This window comes from Rhagoletis pomonella, unplaced genomic scaffold (genome assembly GCF_013731165.1).
Source record: "Rhagoletis pomonella isolate Grant_MI unplaced genomic scaffold, Rhpom_1.0 Rhpom_scaffold_00012, whole genome shotgun sequence".
NCBI classification, from domain to species: domain Eukaryota; kingdom Metazoa; phylum Arthropoda; class Insecta; order Diptera; family Tephritidae; genus Rhagoletis; species Rhagoletis pomonella.
Window position 1 is genome coordinate 1,518,052 of NW_023458566.1, and position 27,321 is coordinate 1,545,372.

Here is a 27,321-nt window from a genome sequence, read left to right on the forward strand (position 1 = left end):
TTGTGGAAATTTGATGAAAACTCGTAGAAAAATAAGCAAGTTCTAAAAATGGTGTGCCAAATTTGTGTCTGTGCTTTAGAAATTGGTTAAAGTGAAATAAAATTAAAAAAAAAACCTGAAATTGATATGCAAAGAAACGGATTGCGCACGAATCTTTATAGCTGCCATTGTAAAGGAGTTAATTTATTTTTGCAACAATTTTTTGTCTACCTAAGTATGTATGCCAATAGCAAATTAGAGGATTCGGAAGTGAAGGCTGATCAATAAGGTGCGTTTATAGGTAACACACACTTGCAAATAAATGTACATACGTGCGTGTGGTTTTGCAAATATTTTACCAAGTAAACAAGGTGAAATAATAAAGTTATACACTTTTTAATGTTAATTTGAATTACCTAAATTCACAGCTCTAAAAGCGACGTTTAGCAAGAAATATTTAATGTGTGGAGAATTGTTTTCTTAATCTCAAGTTCGTTAAGTATGCATTAAAGTGTGAAGATAAAAACGAAGTCATGCATATTGAGGTAAACTGCTTCGATGGCAACATTTAGCTGTAGCATTTATTTCTTGCATTACACAATCTCCAATATTCCGCACTGGCCATCAGCCGTCGCTCAAAGAGCAATCATACACATACCCGGCAGGAAATGTTAAGCTAGCAAGGAGAGCCCAGTTACTTGGAATCCATATGTAGTAGAAATTCTGATATTGGGAAATCTTTAGCTATTTGTACAACGATTTAGGGCTGGGGGTGGAGTGGGAGGGGCGTGGCTCCCCAAACCCCCCGCCTCCCTAAACGAAAGAGGCAACAAAAATTATAAGTTAAAAAATTTGTGTGGTATAAGGGAAGGTTTAACCCTGCTTTCTTAACCTATGCCTGCGAGATGTATGTTTTTTAAACTTTTCATTCTGGAAATTTAGATGGAAATCGTTGGTGTTCCCATTTTAAATGAGGAATATTTCTAAATAAAATGCATTTAAATATTAAATCAATATTTAAGACTCCATCTCTTTGAAAAAAAAAAATTTAAATCTAAATTACCTATCATAAAATTAAGGCAAGCTAACCATGAGAGGTCTCACAAACGTACGGTTATCTTCTCGGCAACTTTCAGTATGGATGTTACTGAAAAAAGAAGCGGTTTTGATATGACCATCAAAGTCAACAGATTTCTGCAAATTTTCATGTACGGAAAGCACAATTGGCAAGAATACCTTGAAAAGGAAATAATGAAGTTAACAAGATGCATAGTAAAAGTATACTTAAGGTCGGATTAACTTTAAAGCAATTGGATATGGTCGTTCCGAGTTAATATTTTGCGGACGTTACAATTTTTGCCGTTGAAAAAAAAATGATTTTTTTAAAGCGTTATTGTGGTATTTTATTAAAAGATATAGCGCTTAACACTAAGTTTAATAAGAGCTTTTTTACATGAGGTAAGAGGAATAATTCAGATTTCTCAAATTAATGTGCATAGAAATATGAAATTAATAAACATTGTACTATGCCATTTTTGATCCAAAAATGGGAGAATTTAAATTGCATGCATTGACTACTTCTCGTATTTGCCCAAATCTCAGGTGTACTCTGGATGGCTGTTACAAGTTTCCGTCTTCATCTTTGCAGCAATGATTCCCCACCTAAAACCTTATTTTCAGCGACGTCAAAAGATATGCATACTAAAAATCTTAGAAATCAAAGAAGGCTCTTTTACTTTTGACAGCTTTCCGACTTTTCGCTATAAAAGATTTACGGAGTTGCAGGAATCAGATATGTGTTCATTAGTTCACATAAAGAAGGCGGAAATCATGGATGCCTTTGGAAGTTAACATTGTGCAAATCATTCCCTAGATGCGGGCCTCAGTGCTTGAAAAAGAGGATGAAAATTGACGCCAATATGCCTAAAATTGTATTGAAGATGTAGTACCATAAAACTAGCTTTCTAATAAAATCTATTTTTAGTTTGAAATTATGTGATCTCTTAATATTTTTTTTTTTTTGGAACTCAAAGATCTACACCTCTAAAACAAAAACACCATTTTCATGAGCTGAGTTAAGGATCCGTTATCTCTTCTGTGCGAACTGACGCCGATTAGAAAAGCCAAGTGAAACTATGTCCTACTCCACTTCGTCCTGCCATTGCACCACCAGCGGTCTCCGAGTTGAATATGGGTGCCAAGACGCGATGCGCTGACTGTTTGTTTGCTTACAGGCGATACTTCGTCTTGTCCTCGTTTACCACCAGACCCAATCGTTTTCAAATTACCTCGAATAATTTCAAAGCTTCACAAGCATAGCTACAATTTGATTACATTAGCATTTCCTACAGGGTATTCATTTAACTATGAACTAAGTAGATATGCACCTTCATACATATGTATGTATGTATTTACATATGTATGTACCAAAGTATGTAAGCGAATGTTTTATATGCTCGTATGTATGTGTATGTTTAAGCCACATTTTATTTATGAATTTACTATATTTCCATCTATTCTACATACTCTCTGTTTGCTAAATTTTTTTTTATTTTTGTCAATAAAAGCTAGTATAGTATGTAGTTGTTTTTGAGTACCTATTTATACTCAAACTTTGAGAGTATATAAGCTATGTACAGACATAAATACGTACCGGTGCTTTGGTATTGATTGAAAACCACCTGAGTAATTTATGAACGTACGCATTAGGGTGGTCCTTAAAAAAATTTAAAAATAATTATAATTTTTCGAGTCTCCATAGAGGAATTTGAACTTTGCCCCCCTGGGCGACACGCCTTAACCGTCTTCAATCGGATCCAAAATTTATATGTGATTTTTTTTTTTTGACTATAGTAGCATCGGCCTAGGGAGCTGGGGTTGAGGCTTAGGAAATCTGATGTAAAAATTAGCTTCCTACATTTAGGAACCACCCTAATGTGCATAGATCGATATTTTTATACATAAATATGTACGCGAAAGCAACGCAGTGAAGTGGCACGGGCTACAAATACAATTGTATCCACTCATGCGCATAGAAAAATCTGTACCTGCAGCAGCGATCGCTCATTTACCCATTGGGGTGCTGGTATTTTAACCAAAGCTAAAGTGAATGCAATGCATCAGTTAAATGTGCATGCAAACATAAATATGTATGTATATACGAGTAGTATTTCATATCTCAGAGATATTTGTTTCACTGTTTTAACATTGCGTACTGAAAGCATGCGCATAAATACACCAGACCAATTTGATAACCGCTAAGACATTGCATTGCGTAGAATGCAGCAGGCAGATACAGCTCTTCGATATGTGAATTAGTTTTTGAGATAACAAAAAGTTAAAAACATATTTTCGTCAGCACATCGATAGAGTAAAAATAACCGAGGAATGCACGCTTTTCCAGATTGTGTTTACCTTTTAGTACATATGTAGGTTTTCTTTGAATTTTCTTTGTATTCTTCATTCACTGTGTTTGATTTCTGTTTTCTGCCGTGATACGCATGCGCCAACTTGACTTTGTTGTTGTAAAATGATGCGAGTTTCATAAGCACCTACCAAACTTAAAGTTTGCATTAAATTTATATTATTTCCATGTATCCTTGACGTATCCATTACTTTTTGACGAGTAGCCATAGTTTTTTTTTTTAAATAAAATTATGAGTATACTCTGCCCAATCCGCCCCGCAGATATGCACCAACTACTGAAAGATCGGCCTCTGAAACGTTGTCTATAAGGGCTACCGTCAACGAATTGGTTTGGGTCTTGTCATTGTGGCTTAGGAAAACCTTGTAAAACATAGCATATGCCTGGTATTAATTTAGGGATGGCAAAAAATAAAATAAAATAATCGATTAATTAATCATATGTTTAATCACAAGCTAAAAGAAATAATTGCAGTTAATTGCGATTATTGAGAAATAATCGGCTGATCGAATTTTTAAAGGCACTTTTTTACAGTGAGTATTCGCACAAACACTTTTCCATGAAAAATTTCTAATTCAAGCTTTAAATAAAATAAAACGAGTATTTTTAGTGGCGATAATTATTTATAATTTAACCAAGTTTGCAAACACAAAGGTTTTGATAAGCGTTTTGTTGCTAAGCGGTAGCGTTTCTCCGTGACTGCACCACCAGCTTTTGAAAAGAGGCGCTCAGCAGGCACCAAGGTAACAACTAAATGATAGTGTTTTTCAGAAAGTCCGTAAAGTTTTGGGTAAACAGTTTTCATTTCCTCCCAAGCGTCGAGGATATTCCAATTGTTCCTTTTATCTTGTGGGTGACCCAAATCATCATCTTTACGCCTTCGAAGTGTTGGCATGAGAAGAGGTGATTAGTTAAGAAGGGGCATCTGCACACATTGGAAGTTGGGGGTTAATTCTGGAGATGTAAGGGCCGTTTATACCGTCGATAACGATATTTAACTGGGCATTGGTGCTAACCAGACATTGTAAAAGCGGTCCTATTTACGCGTTTAGCCTGCTAAAATATCCAAAACCGAGTTGTGCAAATTACTTTTTTGTGATATATCACTCTGAAAGCATTTTATGCGAGGAAGCTTATGGTTAATGACTGTGAGAAATGGAATCGATAACGAAAATAAAGGCCAACCGCAGTTATCGGCAAAAATCGATTAATATCGATAACAAAATCGATAACGAAACCGATAAATATCGATAAAAAATCAATATAAAAATATCGATAAGAAAAACGATAAATATCGATAACAAAATCGATAAAAATATCGATAACAAAATAAACACGCGCTAAACTGAGATGAATTGTAAACTCCAAATAAAAATAAAACTAACTTCACATCGGGTTTATCGAATACATTCAGCATTTGTAAATAACAAGGGAGCATGTTTTACAGTATAAAATTTCTACACAAAGATAAACAAAATCAAAATCAATTAGAAATTTCTAGGCTGGGAGGTAAAACAGACGAAAAAGAGAAGAAAAATTCCATATATATTCCTAATTAATTTTATTTGAAAATTCTTATTGATTTTATTTATAAGAATATTTTTTAAAAATCATATTTCGTAAAGAAAATCTGCTTAATTGTATCATTTAAAAACACTTCTTAATTTTCCGTGATGTCTGCTAGAATTCATTGAAAGGTACTAGTTCCTAATTTTTGCGATGTCTTCATTAATTTTAAATTCATAATGTTAAATAGAATAGCGTCGGTAAGGCGACCCCGTAGCTGAATCGGTTGAGCTGTAAATTGCCACATAGGAAGGTCCCAGGTTCGAGGATAGGTCAGCGCAGACTAACCTAACCTAATAAAAATCTAATTAATCCTTCCTTGATTTCATTGAAAATAATGCCACTAAAAATAAGATGGCTTTCACTTAAAGAAAAACCATCGAGATGTCTGCCAAATATAGTTCAATTTTATTGGGTGATTTTTACTGTGTGCATAGAGTTTTTGCCTGAAGCGTGGATCCTTGGCCAATTATAAAATCTGGATCCAGATCCGACTGTCGTAGAAAAAATGTTTTTTTTTTTTTAGCCGCTGTTATTGAGCTGCTTAAGGTGACCTGCTTAAAATGTGTGCAAACTGTATGGAAAGCATACAAATTGCGAAGACTGGAACAGTCTAAAATGCAAATATGCCACTCGTACTTTTGCACACTCGGCACATTTTGATTTACTAAAGTTTACTAAATAACACTCACAGACAAAACAATTGCGCATGTGTGCTCGTTTTATCATCTACATACATACATACATACATCCATGCACAATGGCTGCGTGACTTGCACTTGAAAACGCAACGTACATACATACATATGCTGCTGAAAAAATTCATTAATTATTTAGTATTTCTTAATAGTTTGTTTTATTTTTTCATTTAAAATTAAATTCAAGTTTATTTTTGTAAATCTCTTAGCTAAAATTTAAATTGATCTTTCTGCTTTGACTAATTGCTAAGTTGCATTCACCTTATTTTTTCCCTAACTGCTACTTATTGCTGCTATTGTATTTTTTGCATCTTTCAACATTGTATTTGAAGTTTTCGCAGTTTTTCTCCATTGCTCTACCCTCATTCGAGCGTAAAAAAAAAATATAAACTTAGAAATTAATTAGCTGGCTTTTCCATTCTAATACACCATGTTTAGTTAGTTAATCATTGGTTTTATGTGCGCGAATTTTCGCAAACGTGTTTTTCGAAATAATTAATAACAAAACAAAAAACATTGTATGTATTTACATTATTATGTATATACATATGTCAAACGAACAAATTGAAAAATACATACATACATATGCACAACAATAACGATAAGTTATGTAAGCTTTTGAAAGGGTACTAAAGAGGGACATATGTACATATGTTTGTATGTATATACATTAGGGTGTTAAAAAATTAACATCCGTTTTTTTTTTGGAATAAAAAGAATTTTAGAGATCGCTCAAAGTTTCCCATTTATTTTATATAGAGAAAAAAAAACAGCATATTTGTAGCGGCCAATGATTAGCGTTGACTTTTAATGTTTTTTTTTGCTGACGGTTTCATGCATTTTCTCCCATATAAAGTACGCTCGAAATATTTTTGATTAGGAAGAATTCTCAGCCGCTTAAAAATTGCATTTTATTATATTAGAGTTCAAAGCACTACATCACTGCTTTGTAAAAATTTTCTAAAAATTCTGATTAAAAATTTGGAAATTTTGGTAAAAATTTGTCGAATTTTCCAAATTTTTTCACAAAGTTTGACTTTTATAAAAAATTAGTAAACAGTAAATCAGCCCAGAAAAGTAGCCAAAACTGGTCAACATGCGGCGCACCTATTTTTTTATCCATTAGTGTATGCACATATGCAAGTACCCTATAAATGCACTTCAGAGTCAAAAAAAAGTCTCAGAATTTTGAGTTGCAACCCTCTTTATGAGCTCAAAAAAGAGTAAGATCAAAGCATATTTCCCTTCTTAGGAGGGCACGCCAATACGAGTCCATATTAGGAGTCATATTAGAGTGTGAAATATTAAGCTATTATTCCTTATAAATCTGATTATTAAATAAACTTTTACTTCTATGTGAACTTTGTTACTCAGAATTTATGACGCCAAAAGAGGTCGAAAAGAGTTAGTCTGCCACATTTTAAACTCATAAATTCTGAGCCCTCAGAAATTGTTTAAAGGGTGTACATACTTACTGTTTGTTTGTATGTGTTATGGGGTGCTTCCCTTTAAAAATTAAAGGAATGTAAAAATAATTAGAGCACCTAAATTAACGATTGTATAAAACACACTTTCAAATTTGTCTATTATGAAGCTAGCGCGTGGAAAGTGTTAGGGCTTTTTTATTGCACAAAAAACAAAAACACAAATTACTAGCAAATTGTTTTCTGGCCTTTAATGATGCATCTAAACTGCGAGTAAAGCGTGCGCCACACGCTATTTGTCATAGGTAAGACCGATTCTTCATTCGAACAATAGTTTGTGACAGCTAAAAGCCCTTAATCTTGCATTCTATAAAACGAACTGTTGAGATATTAATATATAAATTAGTCGCGTGAAAAAATCGTTTACGGTGCCTGAAGTTTACTTGATTGCATAAGAAAATCTCCCCATTATCTATTTAGATTCCAGTAAATCGACGGCCAAACATAGACAGATTTTTGACTTGCGAACATTTGTGTTCGCTTACTTTAAAATCGTCAGTACAGATGTGATAAAAGGCTAGGGACGGTTAGTTTACAGCTTAAAATGAGGCAGGGCTGTAAACCGCTTTTGAAATGCTAAAAAAGAACTGAAATATAAAGTATGCTAGAAAGCAAAAAACAAGTTGTCGAAAATCAACACGAGTTTTAAAGCACTTAATTGGACTAAAATTGTATGAGATATAAAAGTGAATAATCGAATTTTTTTTAGTTCTGATTACTATATTTCACCCTTGATGCAATTTATTGAAATTTATATAAATATTTTTTTATTTTCGTACAAAGTTGAATATTGGTTTTATATCTTATATATTTTATATATCTTTATATCTTTTTACACACCTTTTCGAAATTAATTAAATAAAACATCATAATATGGGTATCAAATGGAAATGGAATGGAATTTCAAAAATCTCTGATTCGGAAATATTTTTGAATAGGGTTGCCACCTATTTTGAATCGCATATTTATTTAATTTTTTGTTTAGAAAAAAAGGTACAATATCACTACTAATGGATACTCAAAGAAGGCTTTGCTTATATACTAAGGGCCAGTTTTTCTATGTCTGGTTAACTCTAGCTGCAGGTTAAACATCGTTATCGACATGATCGACTCCATTAATATAACGATGTTTAACCTGTAGTTAGTGTTAACCAGACATTGAGAAACTGGCGCTAAGTATTATCCCGTGCGATATTTGTGTAAGGTAGCCACTTTTTTCGGTTCTACAGAATTCAACTAAAAATGAAAGGTATTTTTGAGAACTTTTCGCCGAAAATATTTTCGATGAGGGTTGCCACGTTTTTTAGTAAAACAAATTTGTATTTTGTTAATTTAAATAAGATTTATTTTGTATGTACCTATATACAGTACATGTACACACAAAATATGTAGTATCCATTGCAACGTATTTCTAAATAAGGTTGCCTCCTAATTTTTGTAAGATATCGAAAGTAAATTTTTTTTAAACTGAAGATTAAACAAACCAAAGGGAAAGTAGTCAAAACTGGTCAAAATGTTGCATTACTTTTATTGTAAAGTTAAGGCCTAGTGCTCCAACCTATCAAAAATCGGGGTTTCAACACTAATCCAAGATTTTAGTAAAATTATTCAAGTATTAGTCAACTTTTTAATTTTTCCTCGATAGCTTAATTAATATACATATTTATTTTTCAACTTGGACCAAAAAATGTCAGTTGAAAACTATAATCTAGGTTGCCTAGAATTTAAAAATAAATAAATACCATTTCAAACATGCTTAGGTATACTAACTTTGTTAAGTAAACCGAGATAAAAAGTGCACATACATATGTATTAACCAGCGAAGCGCAGAGTATAAAAAGTAAATGGCATGTTTACATCTATGACTAATCGTGCAGGGCTTACGTTCATACATACATATATACATGTAATGACGGACGGTACGTACGTACCTGCTGTATACCATAGGCATTCTTAGAAATCTACCCATGTACATACATACAGATCATATGTTTATAAACGTAATGTGTGTGCACATTTTATGCAATCTAGTGCAAAGGTGTATGCCAGCGATTACTCTGACGCAGATCAAATTTGAACTTGAGTTGATGATTCATCTCTGCGAGATGTGATTGGAACGATTTCACTGGTAATTAAACCTTTTTCGCATAGCGCCACCTGTTTCATGAGCTGAATGTACTGATTTTAAAGTACGTACATACAGTGACTTAAACAAATGACCACGTGTTAGTTTTTTTTTTTAATATTCGTAATGTTTATCGGGCTGAATTGTTTTTGTTATTTATATTATAAAAATACCGTCCAAGTTTTACCCAAAACTATATATGTAAATCACAGTTTAAAAGTTTATAAAGAATTTAAGAAAATTCAAAAAATGTTCATCAAAATTTAAACTTTTTAATCTGAATCTTTAGAAAATTGTTGGGTATGCAGTTTTATAGCCCATACAATTTTAGTCGAATGAAGTGCATTTTGCATTTTTTTTTTTTAATATAACAAGTGCAATTTACAAAAACTGGCGTTGATGTTTTGAAATGTTGTTGCTAACAGTCTCCCGCACTTTATTTAGTAAGAATTCCTTGATTATATTGAATAAAGTGCAAAAATCCGTCACCAAAAAAAAAAAAAATCTCAAAAATCAATGGGATTTCTTAGCGCTATAAAACTGCATACCCAAAAATGTTCCAAAGATGGAGTTTAAAAAGTTTAAAATTTGATGTAAATTTGCTGAATTTTCCTAAATTTTCTATGACGCTTGAAACTGTGATTTACATAGTTTTTGTCGAAAGCTTGGACGGGATTTTTATCATAAAATAACAAAAAAAAAATTAGCTCGGAAAACATTAAGAATATTTTAAAAAATCAACGCTTGGTCATTTCTTTGTGTCACGTATGTATGTATGTATCAGTATCAGTTGCAGGTTAAAAACATCCAGTTGCAGCTTGATTGCTCAGTTTTAAGTGCATTTTTATTTAGGTATTTCTTTATGACTGGCACAAAACCTAACTTAAGGACATGCTGAATAAAAAACTTGAATTTCAAAATATTAAACGAAATATTGCTCTGCAGCAAACAACGAAATTCAATAAACAACTTGTGAAATTACAAATAAAAGGGTGCGGATCTAACCGTGAAGGTCGTGCAAGGTACTCAGAAACAATGGAAAATTGTTAACCAAAATAAGTACAACAACGCATGTACAAACATAAATACAATTATTGACACAAATTAAATCTTTAAAAACAATACTCGTAGTAGTTTGCATGGAGGCAAGGCTATATGCAAACTTACTTGCTTATTTACAAATGTATGAATCTTCATTGATAATACATTTTAACGAGCGGCACTTCACCTGCGCAACCATATTTGCAAAAACTCGATATTAAGTTGCAAAACTTCGAAAATAAAAATTAATTAATTAGATATGCATACATGTGTATGTATGTAGTAGATGCCATATGTACATGTAAAAAAAATATGTATTTTCATCACCAGATAAACTACTATGCGGTGCGCTTATAATTTTGACACGGTGTGTATATTTTAAAAGTTTTGGTTTTACATAAGTAGTTGTTGATCACACAGAAATATTTTAACCGTCCGACTATGTAGACGCAGTTTTTGTATCTTACATTAAATATTCTCTGCAACTCGAAAGCATCTGCAAATTCGTTAAATAAATAAGGGAAAGTTAAGAATAAACCTAAAAAAATAGCAAATAGCTTCAACTGAATCGAAATTTAATTAAATGTTTATTTAGGGAGATATTTTTTCTTTCTACGCAATCAAGCAAAAATATTTAATTCTGAACAAAGAATATGCATAAGAATTTGGTGTTAAAATTCAACTCGTCAAAGTGCCAATTAACAGGGAATTTAAAATAAACAAATATGTAGCACAACTTTATAAACCTACATACATATGTGCATTTGTACATACATATATAACAAAAATTATCTACATATCTATATTAGGGTGCCCATAAAATTTTCCTTTTTTTTTAATTTCAAGACCCTACCCCACAATTTACTGCCTTTTTATGAGAAATATTATTGCCTATTATTATATGTTTTTTAAAACCATTTGGAGGTCGCGACTTGGCATTTTAGGTCAGGTTAGGTTTTGTAGCCTTTTCAGTTTTTGGATACCTATTTTTCATTAGATTTTAAATATCGAAACTGTTGTGAGAAGAGGATTTATAGACCTTAAAAATTATGTATAACAATATATTGTTCGATTTGGATTGTTGAGAGTTTTCATCGGGCAAATAAAAAAAAATATGTATTTTTTCTTAATTTTCTAAATTTTTACCATCGCTTATTGCCAAAATTTCAAAACATTTCTTTTCTAATAAACTGATACCTCATTTATAGCAATCGCATAAAATTTGTCGAAGTGAGGTATATTCTCTTAAATACAGCTTTGAAAGTAATTGCGTGTGAGCAGTGTTGCCACTCTAAAAATTGTTTTCCTACCACAATTGGTACAAAATAGCTCTCAGCCGACCAAAAATGTCACTTTCATTGAAAATGTGATTTAAATATTGTAACATATCTAAGTAGGTACAACACTTTATTCTAAAAAAATCTTCACGCGCAGCTCTTTTTGGGTAAAATGCAGAAAAAAAAGCGAACTCAAAGTCAAGCTTTGAATATTACATGTTTTTTGTTACTTTTGCTACACGAATTAAAAGCTATCAACTATTTGTTTCTTAAGGAAGAAGAGGAAAGAACTCGCTTTAGCGAAATGTAAAATTTGGCATTCGCATAACAATTGTCTAATTATTTTCTTCTAACTTAAACAAACTGTATTGGCTTAGAAGACAGTCTAATCAGTGCAACATTCCACTTCGGTTCAAGTGGAACTGCTGGTCGAGTGTTCTGAAGAGTTCATTTTTACGGTTACACGGCGCAATCGTCCAATAAATATGTTGTGCATGGTACTGCATTTCGCCAGTGGAATAGAATAATTCATGACTTTTTTGCTAATTGAATACAAATATTAATCAAAAGAACACATGTGCGGATTGCAAAAATACCGTACGCTCTTAGCGGCTTTACTTCGTACTGCAGCTTGAAAAATATAATTAACTTGTTATGCGGACCGAAAGCACGACGGCAATAAATTGACAGATTACGAAAAAAAATACGTACGTATGTATGTATGTAAAGTGGAGCAGCAACAACATAGAGTCAAGGATTTTGCAATTGACAGTAATTTTTTCAACTTTCTATGCATTTTTTTTTCTTGAAAAATTTTATGAAAAAAGTTTTAAAAATATATGTATGAATATACATATTTATCTGCATTAGTATGAACAGATGTGTGTATTAACATTTATTTAAGCGAAGTTAAGATGAAAAGTGTGTTTTTCGAGTTACGTATGTATGTCAGGGGGAATAACCCAAAACATATGGCTGAGAGTAAACGAAAGGCGCGCCAGCTTTAAAAGCAATTTACATTGGTATCTGTCAGATTCTTGGAAATGTTATAAAATTAACATGCTGTTAGTTGGCGATTTCGCCAGCCAGTTTGAGAGTTGGGAAAATAAGAAACAAATAACGGGCAGCTCAATATGCGCGAATAAAATTCGGATTTTATTCGCCAAGGTGAAATTTGCAAACAAAAGGTGTATGCAAAACTTTAAATGTGTACGTAAATAGATATTGATGCATACAAACATATGTACATATTCAAGCGCAGTTAAGAGCATCAATTTATGTACATACATAAAAATAAACCGCTGTTGTATAACAATTTAATTCCAAGTAATTATGTCTGTAAGTATGTATGTACATTAGACTATGCAAAATAAATGCATTATTTTTCTTAGGTCCCATAGGAAATTTTTTTTGTCGGTTACAAAAAATTAATAGTTGTGGCAAAATTTCAGACACTATCTTCATTTTTCAGTTAGCGAACGCAAAAATGTAGCCCATTCCATTTTTAAACCACTTAGAATATTGTCGGAATATTTATTTTTTTATCTTTTTATGTTACCGCATAACTTCGGAGCACGTTAATCGATTTCTATAATTCTTTCGTTAAAGGAAAGGTGGTACCTCAGAGGTGGTTTAAATCCGATCCGATCATGAAGTAACTAACAGTAATCATTAAGTTTTATATGAGACTTGAAGTCGCTTTGATCCTTTGCTTAAAAATTACTTGTAGTATAAATAGTGCACGTTTGAAGTAGCTTGAACATACCGTAAATTTTTGGCAAATTTTTTTGTTGAAGGTTTCGTTGATTCTTTGTCGCCGAACACACAACAAAAAAAAAAAAAACAATCCAAAAATCTACAGTAAGTCCTAGCTACTTCAAACTTGCACTCGTTATACTAGAATTGAAGTGGCTACAAGGTTGTTTTTTTATTTCTTAAATTTTATTGTTTATTAAAAAAAGTAGCAGACAAATTTTTTTTTTCATTTACCGACAAGGAAATTTTCATAAAGGACCGGAAGAAAAAAATTAATTTTATTTAACACAGTCTGATATACATACTTACAAATCGTTACCTTAATATAGAAAAGCTCTAACTCATTTTGTTTTGAAATTCAGCCCTGTACACAAGTCGGTAGGTTAGTCACTAAAGAAAAAAATTAGTTTCTTTATTTATTAAAAACCAGTGTAATGAAGAAAATCGGTACTGAAGAACTTGACTTTTTATAAAATTGTTTAACTACTCTGTAAAAAAATAAAAATGTTAAATAGGGTCTTTCTATATTAAGGCAACGATATGTATGTGCCTAGTATAGTTATGTAAATACATAATACTAAAAGATTGTATCAGCTGTCATGTAATTAACACCAGCGCCAGAAGCCATAATACATATGTATGTATGTATGTAGATGCATAGAAAAATATATACGTAACAAATTGTGGCTGCAGTTATTAGGTTTTCTTTGCCTCCGGATTTTGTACATATAAATCAGTTGGAAAACTAGTTAACCTTTCTACATTGAAAATTTCATAAAAATTGTTGCTAATTAAATAGAATCAGTAAACGGAAATTCGTGAGCTATTAGTCATGCAGGTGAACATGATGCTTCTGCCACTTCTTTCTGTTAATTTAACTAAGAAAATCTAGCGATGCAATACGAGTATGATCCAATCTATGATCGTACATATGTATGTACATACATACATACAACAATATATACGATACATATACATATGTATGTATGTATATGGCAATAATAGCACTCGTTATTTTCATGCTGTCACTATTCAAACTTAACGCTTTTTTATGGGTTTGAAAAATTTAATAATACATCATTCGGTATGCGAGTAATTGAAATTTAAATGTACAATCGTGAAATGACACAGAGAGTTACGGAATAATAAGTTTATTAACTACTGTGGAGTTTCGATATACGGGCTATGTAACAGCTGTAGCGAACATTATAGTGAGCTTCGAAGAAATTCATTCAGTTATTAACTGTACGTACTTTTCTTAAGCTTTTTTATATTATAAACAACCGCAGCATTTGGATTTTAATAAATAAGTTGCCGTTTTGGGTCTTTAAATACGAAAATACCATTAAATCAGTATGCACCGATGTATTTATACCTACTAGCGAACCCGCGTGACGTTAAAATGCCCAAAATTGAATTTCAAAAACGTAAACAATATTCCAAATATTAATCAGAGTTATAAGCGATCTGAGCGCCATATTTCATCCAAAGCTGTGCAGTCATTTCTGAGCTAAGAGAGGTCTCGCATAGTGCAGGTTTTTAATTTCATCAAATTTTTAATCACCGATAAAAAAGGACCTTAATTAAAAAAATAAATTTAACTAAATGCTAAGGTCTTTAGTTTGACCTCCCATTCGAAAGAACTGTGCAAATTTAATGACTACCACAAAAAATGCCTTCTCATATAATAAGTATGCATATGCACTTAGTTAGATCGATATAACTTTTCCAAAAAGGTGGTAAACCTAATAGGGTTGCCATCTATTTTCCATCTTAAATTTATTAAATTTTTTGTTTAGAAAATAAATTATGTGCTACATATTTATGGATTTTAAAAGAAAACTCTTAAACAAAACATGGCAAGTATTATACTTGCCACTTGCCACTTTTCCGATTATTCAAAATTTAATTAAAAGATCTTAAAATGTATATCAAATTTATTTTTGGGAACTTTATTCCAGAAATGTTTTCGATGGGGGTTGCCACGTTTTTTGTTTTTTAATAGAAATTTGTATCTTATTAATTTCTAAATTGGATTACCACCTAATTTTTGATTAAATTTATTTTTTTTAATTTGTTAAATTAAATTTTTTTTCCCCCCCAAATATTCTTTTTAAGGAATTCTGATTAGGCTAAGATATTGAAAATATGTTTGTTTATCAGCATACTTTTTAAAGATTTGTATTTCCATTTTGTTCCACCGACTACTGAGCTATTTATTAGGTTAAAATTTTAACTCACTGATAATATTTTTTTTCGACATACTTTATACATCCTATTGATTTAATGTTAAATAATAAATTCTATTAACAATATTACATAAAAAACATTTATAATCTAAAGCTAACCAAATGACCATTATTTGAAATCCAAACCTTGCACGCTTTTAAAAGTATTTGCTCTTCGATCACAACGTTCGGTCAACCTGGCACTAATAAGTTTAAAGTGGCCAGTTTTATTACACAAATACTCTTACATATGTGCGGCATTAAGAACTCTTTGTTGTCATTATTTATCACGAATGCCTTTAGTTGAAGGAAATTTAAGACGCGCAAATGTACTATGTCAAAAAATCAAAACTTATTTGTATAAATTTATATCTCACGTCAAGTTCAGTTAATAAATAATTCTGATGTAGTATTTCGAAATACACGATTTTTTTATGAATCTATAATTTACATCACTACTTGTCATTCATAAACACATTCGTTGGCTTCTACATTAAATGATACAAGAGCAGCTTGATAAGTCAGAGGCTTTTCCAAAACATTTATGTTTCTTTGACAAATTTAGGTTCAAATTCTTATGGTCTTATTCATAAAAAATAAAGTAGGTTTAAAGAGCTTTATAAATTGACGTTTTCATACATTTTTCAATTTATGAACCTTTTATAAAGCTACTTTATTTTTTATGAATAAGGCCATTAGACTTTTTCTCGATATGTATATGTATTTAGTGTAGTGTTTTTTTTTCAATTGTAATAGGTTTCCATAAGACCCTTAATTTCATCATTCGAACAAATTATCATTCGAACAAATTATCTTACCTTCGAGCCACTTACTTTTATAGGTTTGGAATAGAAATCTGGCTGATGCAGCTAAACTGCGAGAAGATGCTGGGTGGGTTAAAAGTTCGTGACCGTAGTTATGTATCATGGATGAAATTTACTCTCACATTTTCTCTACGAGATTTTCTGATTTCAATTGCGATCAAATGTAAACTAAATGCCGTTGCTTGCTCAAAATCAAAAGGTTTTTGTTGAGAGGAACGATACTGGCTTTAAATGTACTACGCGGGATATTCCAAAAATCACTGACCTATCCAACGGTCCTCTTATGTAGAGTTTTTTTAAGTATACAATTCTAGACATAAATCTGAAGATTTCATATTTGATTGCACTTGCATAAGTATCTACTCATAACAAATATACTTAACAACATATTTTTCTTTATCATTTCAGGGTTTCAACACCAGCCACGAAAATTAGGCAATAAGCAGTTAAGACACATCAGTTACAAAGGTTGTGTTGAGAAAGTTGTGCGCTAAAAGATAATGCATTTAATTTAAAAATGAGTGAGAAAGCATAAAAAAAATTAAAAAGTAAAATTTCTAATTTAAAACCCGAAAATCGCGGAAAAATTGTATTTTTTTATATAAAATAGCGCGAATATGTCGGCCTTAAGAAAAAATGCTACCAAGTTTGTATTGAAAGTAAACGCAGCTGATCGACAATAACAAGTGATTAGAAAATAAACAACAAAAATTATGCCAAAAACGCCAAAATAAAAGGTAGTAAAAACGTTTGTATATAATAAAAAGTAGAAAGGCCTAAAGCAACCAGTAGTTTTTTAAGCCACATGCAAGCAATAAATAATGCATATATACATATGTACGTAAAAAAAAACAGAAATAAATATGTAAATAAAATACAATTAAATAACCAAAAGACCCGCAGCGCAGACGTGTCGGAATTTCGATAATGAGGCGTCAGTAAGCCAAGCGTCGTCGATCAGTACTCGCCTCGCGTACGAGACAAACGTAGAAAATTTGTTTTTCAATAATAAAAAAAAAAAATTATATATATTTATAAAGTCAGTGTTGCGTTGTTGCATTCGTTTGAGCGTTGCTTACTATATTGTGTTGCGCTTGGTCGATGTCACGTGTCGGTGCAATTCAACTATTCGGTGCAATTCAACTACTCGGTGCATTGATGCGTGCGATGACGACGGTGGTGATGGTGATTTTGACGCCCGCTTGCCACTCTTTCGTGTTAACAGCGCCGACTGCCAGGGGTACACGGTTGGTAGCAGGTAGCTGCAACTAGTAAAATAGTCAACAAATAACAAAAGCGGGCACACTGGCCGCTTATTGCTGCTGTCTTAACATTCTTACGCCAACTGTGCTTTCATCGTTTAATATCGATAAATGCAAAGTATTCACATAAATCCTAAATCACTTACGTTTGTTCCTTTGTCGCTGCAGCTTTTCTCCTTCAACGCTGGCTGTAGTTATCCTGTAGAGTAATTTATAAACGACAAAATATGACAGTCTCATATGCTGGTGAAGTGCCAAATGGCAGCAGTTTTGGCTGTTTCTGGCGCATTCTATGGAAGTAAGTATTAAAAGTCGAATTAATTGATTTGCATTTTTCGCAACTCATACCTATGTATATTAAGGACGATTCATACGAAACAAATTTTTATTTTGTAAGATGCGAGACTCGAAAAGATTATAGAAGGGCTGCCATGGTTCTGAGTGCCGACGGAAAGAGTAATATCGCAAAAACTTATCAGTTGTATGGGAGATATGCATACATATCTTATAGGGCACCGATATTCACGCTTTTGACGATCTTCACGAACACGGCACATCAAAATTTTCCATGACATTTCGGCATAGTTCGGACTATATAGTATTTACGTGTACGATTTGGTTCTACCGCTCTGGAGTCGTCTCGGGCTTATTGGCACAGATCACTCTTTCCACGTAGCCCCTGAGAAACAAGTCCAATGGTGTTAATTCGCAAGATCTTGGCGGCCGCTTGACCTCATTGTTTCGAGAGATAATGCGTTCTGGGGAACTTCGTTCGCAACATGGCCAAAAGTTTCATTAGCATTGCGGCAAGTGGCACCGTCCAGTTGAAACCGCATATTGTCCAAGTCCATAACATCTAGTTCAGGCCCTAAAAAAATTGTATTTATATCACGAGAACGTTCACCGTAACAGCGCTACCGGTATCACCGGTTAACGTATCACAAATTATTGGTGTCAAATACATATGTATCTGTATCACCCTATACTTGTGTCAATGTTTGTTGTTTCTTAGGGCCGTTTTCTCAAGTAAGCTGTAAGTTTAAAGCTCACTTCATATTTAAAGGTTGCATTAAAATTTATGATTGTGTCTAAAGTAAAGCGTTTTATTATAATAATATGACAATAGAAATGCTCAACTTTAGACATAGCTTTATTTTTAATTCAACCTTTAAATATAAAGTGAGCTTTAAAGTTGAAGGTTACTTCAGAAAACGGCCCTTATTCAGGTACACCTTTTTTGTCGCATCTGCTACCATATAACGAACAAACACAATTAATTTTTATATGGAACAGCTTTGGCAGAAAAATTCTTAAAAGCAACGGTAATTTTTAGCCACTTGAAACATGCACTGTATAACACTAAAATTAAATGGGGCTTTAAAACTTCATACTCAAAAAATTCTAACAATTCTGAGAAAAAAGTTTGAAATTTGGATGAAAATCCCAAAAAACATTGTGGCGAACGTTCGAAAATTAAATACTTTCGATATCCAATATGCATATCGAACTGAGAACGAACTCGTAACCAAACTTATGGTCTGATTATGGCAACTTAACGTAACTTACAGGCTCTCACTTAAGCATTATATTAAATGGATGTTGCTTATAATTGAACAGCTGAAACTTAGCGTAACATAATGCCACGTCGAATCTGTTTCATTTAGATTCTCTAAGTTCTACGTTCCGTTAAGTTAAGTTAAGTTGCCATAATCAGGCTTTTAGTTTTCCGACGTTCCGTAGCAAGCAGCAGTAGTAAGAGAGAAAGTGAAATCCAGTTAATTTTTGAAGGGAAATATATGACAATCACTCTGTCTCATTAAAGTTTCAATTCGATAATAGGCTAGATTTCGAATTCATAACGAAGGGAAAATACATTGGATAACGAAGGTTTCGTTTTACTGGCGAATGGCCTACTTAACTATTCCACATACAATATCGAAGGTGAGATTTGAAAAATATATTTGTTTTTCAATTATTTTCGAATTTTTAACCACGCCTAATGTTTATTGGGATTTGTTGATTTTTTTTTTTTTAATTTTCTACATATGGGTTTTGTTAGAGAATGAACTGTGTTTTAATTGAAAGTTCTAAAAATAAATAAATATTCAATCATAAGTAGAAAATAATATCACTTTGAAATGGGGTGCTATTGTTATGACCGTCACCGTATGTATGTACATACGCAAAAAAGCGGTTATTGACGAAAACAGGGTCACCAATTTTTTTTTGCTTTTCTTTACTAGTGAAAGCATAAATCTGTTGGTTTAAAAAAAAAATAGCGGGACACGCTTTGCACAAAACAGGATTGCAAACATATACATAAATCTAGTGGCTACAAGGAGAAGAGTTGCATTTCCCTTAAAAGTTTTAAGTGATGCATTTTTTCGTACTTACAGGAGGAAATATTTTTTGGTAGCATGGTTCTGTTAACATTTCCCAAAAAAAATGTCTGAAAAGGGGCAAAAGTTGCCCATTATTTTGGAAAAGGGTAAAAAAATTAAAATTTTCAAAAAGTCGGGTCAAAGGGTATTACCGCTTAAAAAGGCAACGGCAACACTGCCTGCAGCAATATGGCGGCCAATTTTCCGAAAAGCACCGGTACCTCATTTGATCGGTTAGAATTAGACATTTGTTTGCATCTAAAATGTTTGCTTGCGACTTAAGGAACCGTTCTAGAGATAGACAAAAAGCGATACTCTCTGTCTAGAAATTTTAATCGAGAATAAGTTCAGCTCTAAAAAAAACACATTCCAAAAAACGCCACTCTGTGTCTGTCAAAAATTTAAAATGCACCAATCTCCCAAAGTAAATATTTGAAAACACATTTACATGCGGTGGCTGTGGCCGAGTGCGCAGATACTTATGCTTGCACTATTTTTTAGCTTTCGAAAGGGTTCGGGTTCAAATGCCATTACACATAAACAACATAACCTTGTCGATTTTTTTTATTTTTTTGGTTTTTTCTTAATTATGAAAAATCATCTTTGAAGTGCAGAACAAAATCGTATTCATACGAGAAAATCTCCAAATATAAATCGAGTGGTCCAAAACCAGATAAAAAATAACAATTAACCACAATAGAACACCTAACGGTAAGTAGTCTTTTTTCCAATGAGACTCCAATGTAAAAGAAAAACAGTTGAAACCATTGGCAGAGGAATTAGTATGAGCGACTAGTACTGGTAACAACAGGAACTATCCGAGGGCTAACCGAATTGTTACAGTGTACCACCTTTGCACCTACATATGATTCATGCTATTCACAGTTATACAAATAAAAATAGTTAAGTAATTTCGTTACGGTTTTTGTTGACAGTTCGGTGCGGAACTTATCGACAAATGCAAATATGAATAAAACATGCAAGCGCAGTGATCTGGTTTATTTATTTGTTATGTACTACTCGTGTTAATTTATTCATATTTCACTAGAAGTTTGAAGCATGCAAGCCGGTTTATATGATCACGCACCAGTAGATACACTGGCGGTCAAAAATGGCTGAATGGTGTTTTGTTTTTCATATTTACAATGGTTTTCAAGCTAAAACTTTTTTGTTATTTTTTTATAAAAACATGGTTTATGCTTTAACAAAAACCATATAAATCCCACTTTCAAACTTTATACAGAATTTACAAAAATTCTTTTTAACCAGAATTTTTATAAAATTTTTGTGGGTATGCAGGTGGCAAGCAGGCTTATAAAATTTTATCAAAATAAATGCAAGTTTTGAGTGGCTATAAATCTCATTGATTTTTAACAATTATATTTTTTTTTGAAAAACATTGCAAATATTAAAAACAAAACAACATTCATCCACTTTTGACCGCCAGTGTATGTACATATGTACATACAAACAAGTATACGTATTATTTATGGCAGAAACAAATTGGGTTGAAGTAACTTTGAACGAATAAACTTTTAGCCTTCATTTATTAAAAAATCCCCTAGATGTCAAGGAAGATAAAATAAAAAATAGTGAAGTTTTTATAACAACCTATGCAAGAGAAGGATCGCGCACAGTGCTACAAACGAGAAATTTACTATATATTCAAAGATGCCTACGGTACAATTCTTGTCGAATTTCCAACTTTTTTTATAATTTGTTACATTTTAAATTTATTTATTTATTTATTTTTTTAGAGCCGAGAAAGTATAAATTTTTAAGAATTCGATTCTAGATAGAACTCCGATACAAAGAAAAAAAAATGGCATAAGAAAATTTTTAAATATTATAAAAAATGGTAGCGAATATTTTATTATTTTTTTTTTATTCGTTAATTTTGAGCTTCAGGCCGGTTATTAAATAAAACATAGATTTTGGTAGTTTTATTCATTACATTTATAGCTGTCGACATTTCGCCTTCAATCTGAAGGCATCTTCAGGAATTATTGAGTTTTTCCAATCGATTGGATATATAGTTCAACAATTGACGGTTTTGCGCATTTTTATACCCGAGCGCACTTGTGCACAAGGGTATTATAACTTTGTTTGTAACAGGCAAAACGAATCGAGATAGATATAGACAAATGTATACATAAATGATCAGAATGAAAAGAGAAATCGATTAAGCGGTGACTGTCTGTCCGTCCGTCCGTCCGTCCGTCCGTCTGTCCGTCTGTGCACACGATAACTCGAGTAAAAATTGAGATATCTTAATGCAACTTGGTACGTGAACTTCTTTTGGGTGTAGGACGGATGGTATTGAAAATGGGCGAAATCGGACAATAACCACGCCTACGTCCCATATAACGGTAATTTTCAGAAATACGAAAACTGCGATATTTTAGTAACTACTGAAGATTATGCACTCAAAATTGATATTTACAATGAGTTTTAGACGAAAAATAAGAATATTTTAAAATTTTGGCAAATGGGCGTAGCCACGCCCAATTATGGTTACATGTGTACATCTTGGTAACCGCTGCACAAATTTCTTCCAAACTTGGCACAGTTGTTGGTCCTGGTACAGCATACCAAATGGCCGAAACTTTTTAAAATCGGACAATAACCACGCCCACATTCCATATAACGGTAATTTCGAGAAATACAAAATCTTCGATAAATCAGTAAATATCAAAGCTAATTTATTCAAAATTGATGGTTGCAACAATTCTTTACCAAGAAATACGTTTATGATAAAATTTTGGAAAATGGGCGTGGCACCGCCCACTTATGATTACATATATGTATCTCGCTAACCGTTCTAGCAATTTGTACCAAACTCGGTATGGTTATTGTGCTTGCCACATAAAAGCAAACCGTTGAAAATTGTTGAAATCGGTCTTAAATTACGGCCGCTTTTCAAATAACAATAAATTTCAGAAATGCTTGAAATTTCAATATGTCGAAATTTAAGGACGCTAATTTACTTAAAATGTATACACCCCGGCTTATCATGTAGCGGTAGCTTTCGGCAAGGTGGAAAACATATCTTTAATACTTGCGCCGGGTATTTAATGTTCGGCTCCGCCCGAACTTAGACTTTCTTACTTGTTTATTATAATTTTTTTTTTTATATAGATAAAATGCACAACGCCGTAAACAAAAAAAAAACATGCCAAACATCAGCGGTAGTTTGTAGTCACTTCGCTGCAGAATTAAGAAGGCTATAAAACTACTTACCTGAAAATTTTCTAAATATTTTGGACAAAAAATGTGACATTTTTATCGACTTTTGTTTATTTTATTTTTTTTTTAATTTTGGTAAAAGGCGAAACATCGGTTTACATATATGGTTTTGGTTTTAGAAGGAACCGCACTTTTATAAAAAAACAATTAATATTAATTGGGAATAAAATAAATAGTCACAAATTATCAATATGTGGTGTCATGTATTTTTGGTCGACATATTTTTTTTTTGTGATTTCAGGAGTAAATATAGGCGCATGCAGATAAATGTAGCCAACCAAGACTAACAGATGATGACATAGTCTAGAGTCTAGACAATTTTCGTACGCGTTCAACAGAGATTAAAAAATTAAAAATTTACGATTGACCAGTCTTAACGTAATTTCCTACACGCCAGCTCTTTCTCGCCAGTTAGGAAAGGGTCAAAATAAATTTTTTGTATCATAAATAAAAACTAAATTTACAACAAAGGCTACATTTTTTTTTTGCTTGCTACTCGTATTTTATAACTAAAAAAATCGCGTAATATGAGGTAGATATAATGGATCGAGATAACAAACAACAAATGATATATGGTTATTGCCTATTAATTTAAGCTACGAATACATTATTAAAGTGTAAGCAATAAAGAGTATTGTATCAAAAGAGCTGCCGTGAATACCAAAAAAAAAAAACAAATAATAATAATCTGATTATAAAACCGATATTCATCAAAATAAATACGAGTACAAAGTGCTGGAGGCGATAGTGAGACATGTATGTAGGTATGTATTTGTCTACACATATCCCTGTAGGAAACTCAACTAACTATATGTATATGCACCATAATGCTCACCATTTCTCAACTAGCGGCCTCGACTAATTTGCGTTACTTTCTGCTGATTAATTTTACATGATTTTAAGATAAAATTCGGAATTTCGGTTTTCAGTCTTGAAAGTTGGATTTATTTACTCTTATTACTCTTATTTCTAGTAAATAATACAATCCATTTCTTAAGTTTATTTTCATTGCATTCGATATCGATTACCGTGAAATGCGCCATATGTATTTATAATTATATTTTTTCTTTGTAAAAAAAATGTACGCATAGTTCTTCGGTTGAGTCTTGCATCACTTGGAAACCAATTAAAAGTTAGCCATAATAAGTGGACCTAAAAGTAGCTATTTGAGTAGTTGACTACGAAATTCTCGACAGGGTATGTTATATACGAATTCGTATGTATTCTGACTGTATACAAACAAAGACTTGATTTACTATTTTTAAAGCAGAATGTATGTCTTTAAATAAACTACCATGCATATTTTCTGTTCTAAAAAAAAACTTGAAATCGGACCTGTTTTGACAGCTCAAAAATATATATGACAGTATCGGTCATATCAATAGCACCCCATTTCAAAGTGATATTATTTGCCACTTATGTTTAATTATTTAATTTAAAAATTTTTTTATTCATCCTCTTACAAAACCCATTTAAATCCAAGCTCAAAACTTTGTAAAAGACTACAAAAAACGAAACGATTTTTTACACAAATTTCAAACAATTTCGATAATTTAATTTAATTTTATTTTTATTTTTTTAAGTATACAGTTTTATAGCTCAATTAATTTTAGTTTCATAATGTTCAAGTTTCAAGTGCCGGATTTGCTGCCATATAAGGAACAAACACAATTTATTTATATATGGAAGCAAAAACCCGCAACACCTTCGGCGAAAAAGATTCTAAAAAATTAACGGTAATTTTTAGCCACTTGAAACTTGCACATTATCAGACTTAAATTGAATGAGCTTTAAAACTGTGTGCTCAAAAAATTCTAACACTTCTGAGAAAAAAGTTTGAAATTTTGGGTTAAAATTTGTTTTTTTTTTGTAGTTTTCTACAAAGACTTAAACTTGGCTTTATATGGGTTTTGTCAGAAATTGAATTGTATTTTTATTGAAAATTCCTAAAAATAAACGAATAAACACGGGTGGCAAACAATATCAGTTTGAAATGGCGGTGCTATTGATATGGCCGATACTGTACACTTGTATGTATACGCGTGGCCACATATAAAGATAACTAATTATATATATGTATATGTACAACGATATTTACATAAATGCAATATGCGTACATTTGTTTGTATGATCATAAATATAACATACTAGCAATGTACTTGACTTTTTTTTTGTTATAAAACCGGTAAAAAAATCAGATTTATCAACTGTGATAAAAGTGTCTTTAAACATGTTATTTCTCAAGCTATCAATGGGCAGCCATAAAAGTCTTCACTTAATCATTGACGTACGTCAAAGAGAATAGAGAAGGTATTCTTTTTCATATCGGTCAGCAAATTTTATGACACACTTTCGATTGGCTTCATATTTTCTCATGGGTTCTATAGATATGTATGATAAGCTAACGCTTATTCGAGGAAGGTTATTTTTTCCTTCGGCGATATGATCTGTCAAAGTTTTAATTTTTTCGCGATCCTGACCAATCATGTACTTCGTTTTAAAGCTATAAAACCGGCTTAATACTTTTATATGTAAAGTGCTGAGGATTGTCCTTAAGCTATGTACATATATTGGTTACAAACAGTTCAATTTTTTGAAGTTCTTTTACATAGTGAAGACGAGTAAATTAGGAACTTAAAATCGTACCATCACAATTCGTGTTTAATTCTTTACAAAGGCCATGTTTAAAAAAGTGAGCATTTTAAATTTTTTTTTGTTAGAGTGACATTTTTTTTGTAATTTGATTTCAAAAACTTATAACTTATGATGAAATACATTACAATATAGACGAGTGAGTGGAAGATCTCGGCCTATCTCGGCAGCCGATTCAATAACGCCCTGTATCAGAAAACTTTTCAAGTATGCTCTATTTCAGAATTTAGTTGCAGAACGCCTTATTTCATCGCATAATTTCAGTTGAATCTTCAATTTTAAAGTAGCCTTAATTGAGAGCTAATCCTTTTTCGAACGATTTCCTAATTTGTTTTCCATTTATTTACATTTTTCGTTGGTGAAAACACAGCAGACAATATTCGCCAACGATTAATTACCAAAGTCATTTTCTTTGTATGAAGATTAAGAGTCCTCGGAAGATCCTTTGAAGACTTTGAAACTAGCCAGTAACATCTTGCACTCAGCTTCAACGAGAACGTACTATGCGTACTTAGCACACTTTCCCGCATAATTTTCGGAATATTTATTTTTAAATTATTTATTCAATTGGAAGTAAGAAAAACATGAAACCTTTGGCAACTGAAAATTCTACAAACTTCGCAATTATTCTCAAATCTGAAAAAACGAAGGCCATCTGCGGACTCACCGGTCTAAGTATTAACTAGAAATATGAATGCCCTTTTGAGTTGTAAGAACCAATTTGGGATTTAACTTTGCCATCTACAGGTCTATTCTGCACGTTACCGATGGTTTTGTAACGGGAATATTTGATTACCAAAAAATGTTACCAGTTCTTGTCAAAGCAAATTCTATATACGTTGCTAAAGCAGTTAAAATATTGAGCACTTCAGCTAAGAGATGCCATTTTTAAATCGATTAAATCGAAGATCGAATAATCGAGACCTTCCGATTCGATCCGTGAATCGATTCAAAAAATTCGCGAATCGAAATTCGATTTTTGTTCAATTGATGTATATTAAACTACAGTTTGCCCCAGAAAATCTATAAAAATTTAAAGAAATTTGGATTTGGGGCTCGTACAAAAAAAACAACAAATATAACAGAGAAAGACTGAAGAATTCAATGACCTTTCTCCTTCGACTGTTGGGCTCCTCAAGGAAGCCTATTGAAAATAACTCTATTTAAGAGTATGGCTTATACTACAAAAAAACTCCAAGAATTTAAATAACCTGATACCCAGGCAAATGTGAACAAGCCAATTGAGAATAATTTAAAAATTACATGCATGTAGGTACATATGTACATAAATATGGGGCAGAGCACATACTTGGTTAGCATTTTTGGAATTATAACAATACTTTCCTAAATACAAATATAAACATGCATAGATATGTATA

At 32.2% G+C, this 27,321-nt stretch overlaps 1 protein-coding gene across 1 annotated transcript in view; it reads left to right on the forward strand.

Moving 5' to 3' along the window:
* Nucleotides 1-6: 6 nt before the first annotated feature.
* Nucleotides 7-27,321, forward strand: part of LOC118747516 (bestrophin-2-like) — a gene marked incomplete at its 3' end in the record, with an annotated part of 59,128 nt that continues 31,813 nt past the window's right edge. The window contains exons 1-2 of the mRNA XM_036481567.1: nucleotides 7-268; nucleotides 16,810-17,961. Coding sequence (XP_036337460.1) covers nucleotides 17,891-17,961 — 71 coding nt within the window. The remainder of the gene's footprint in view (nucleotides 269-16,809; nucleotides 17,962-27,321) is intronic.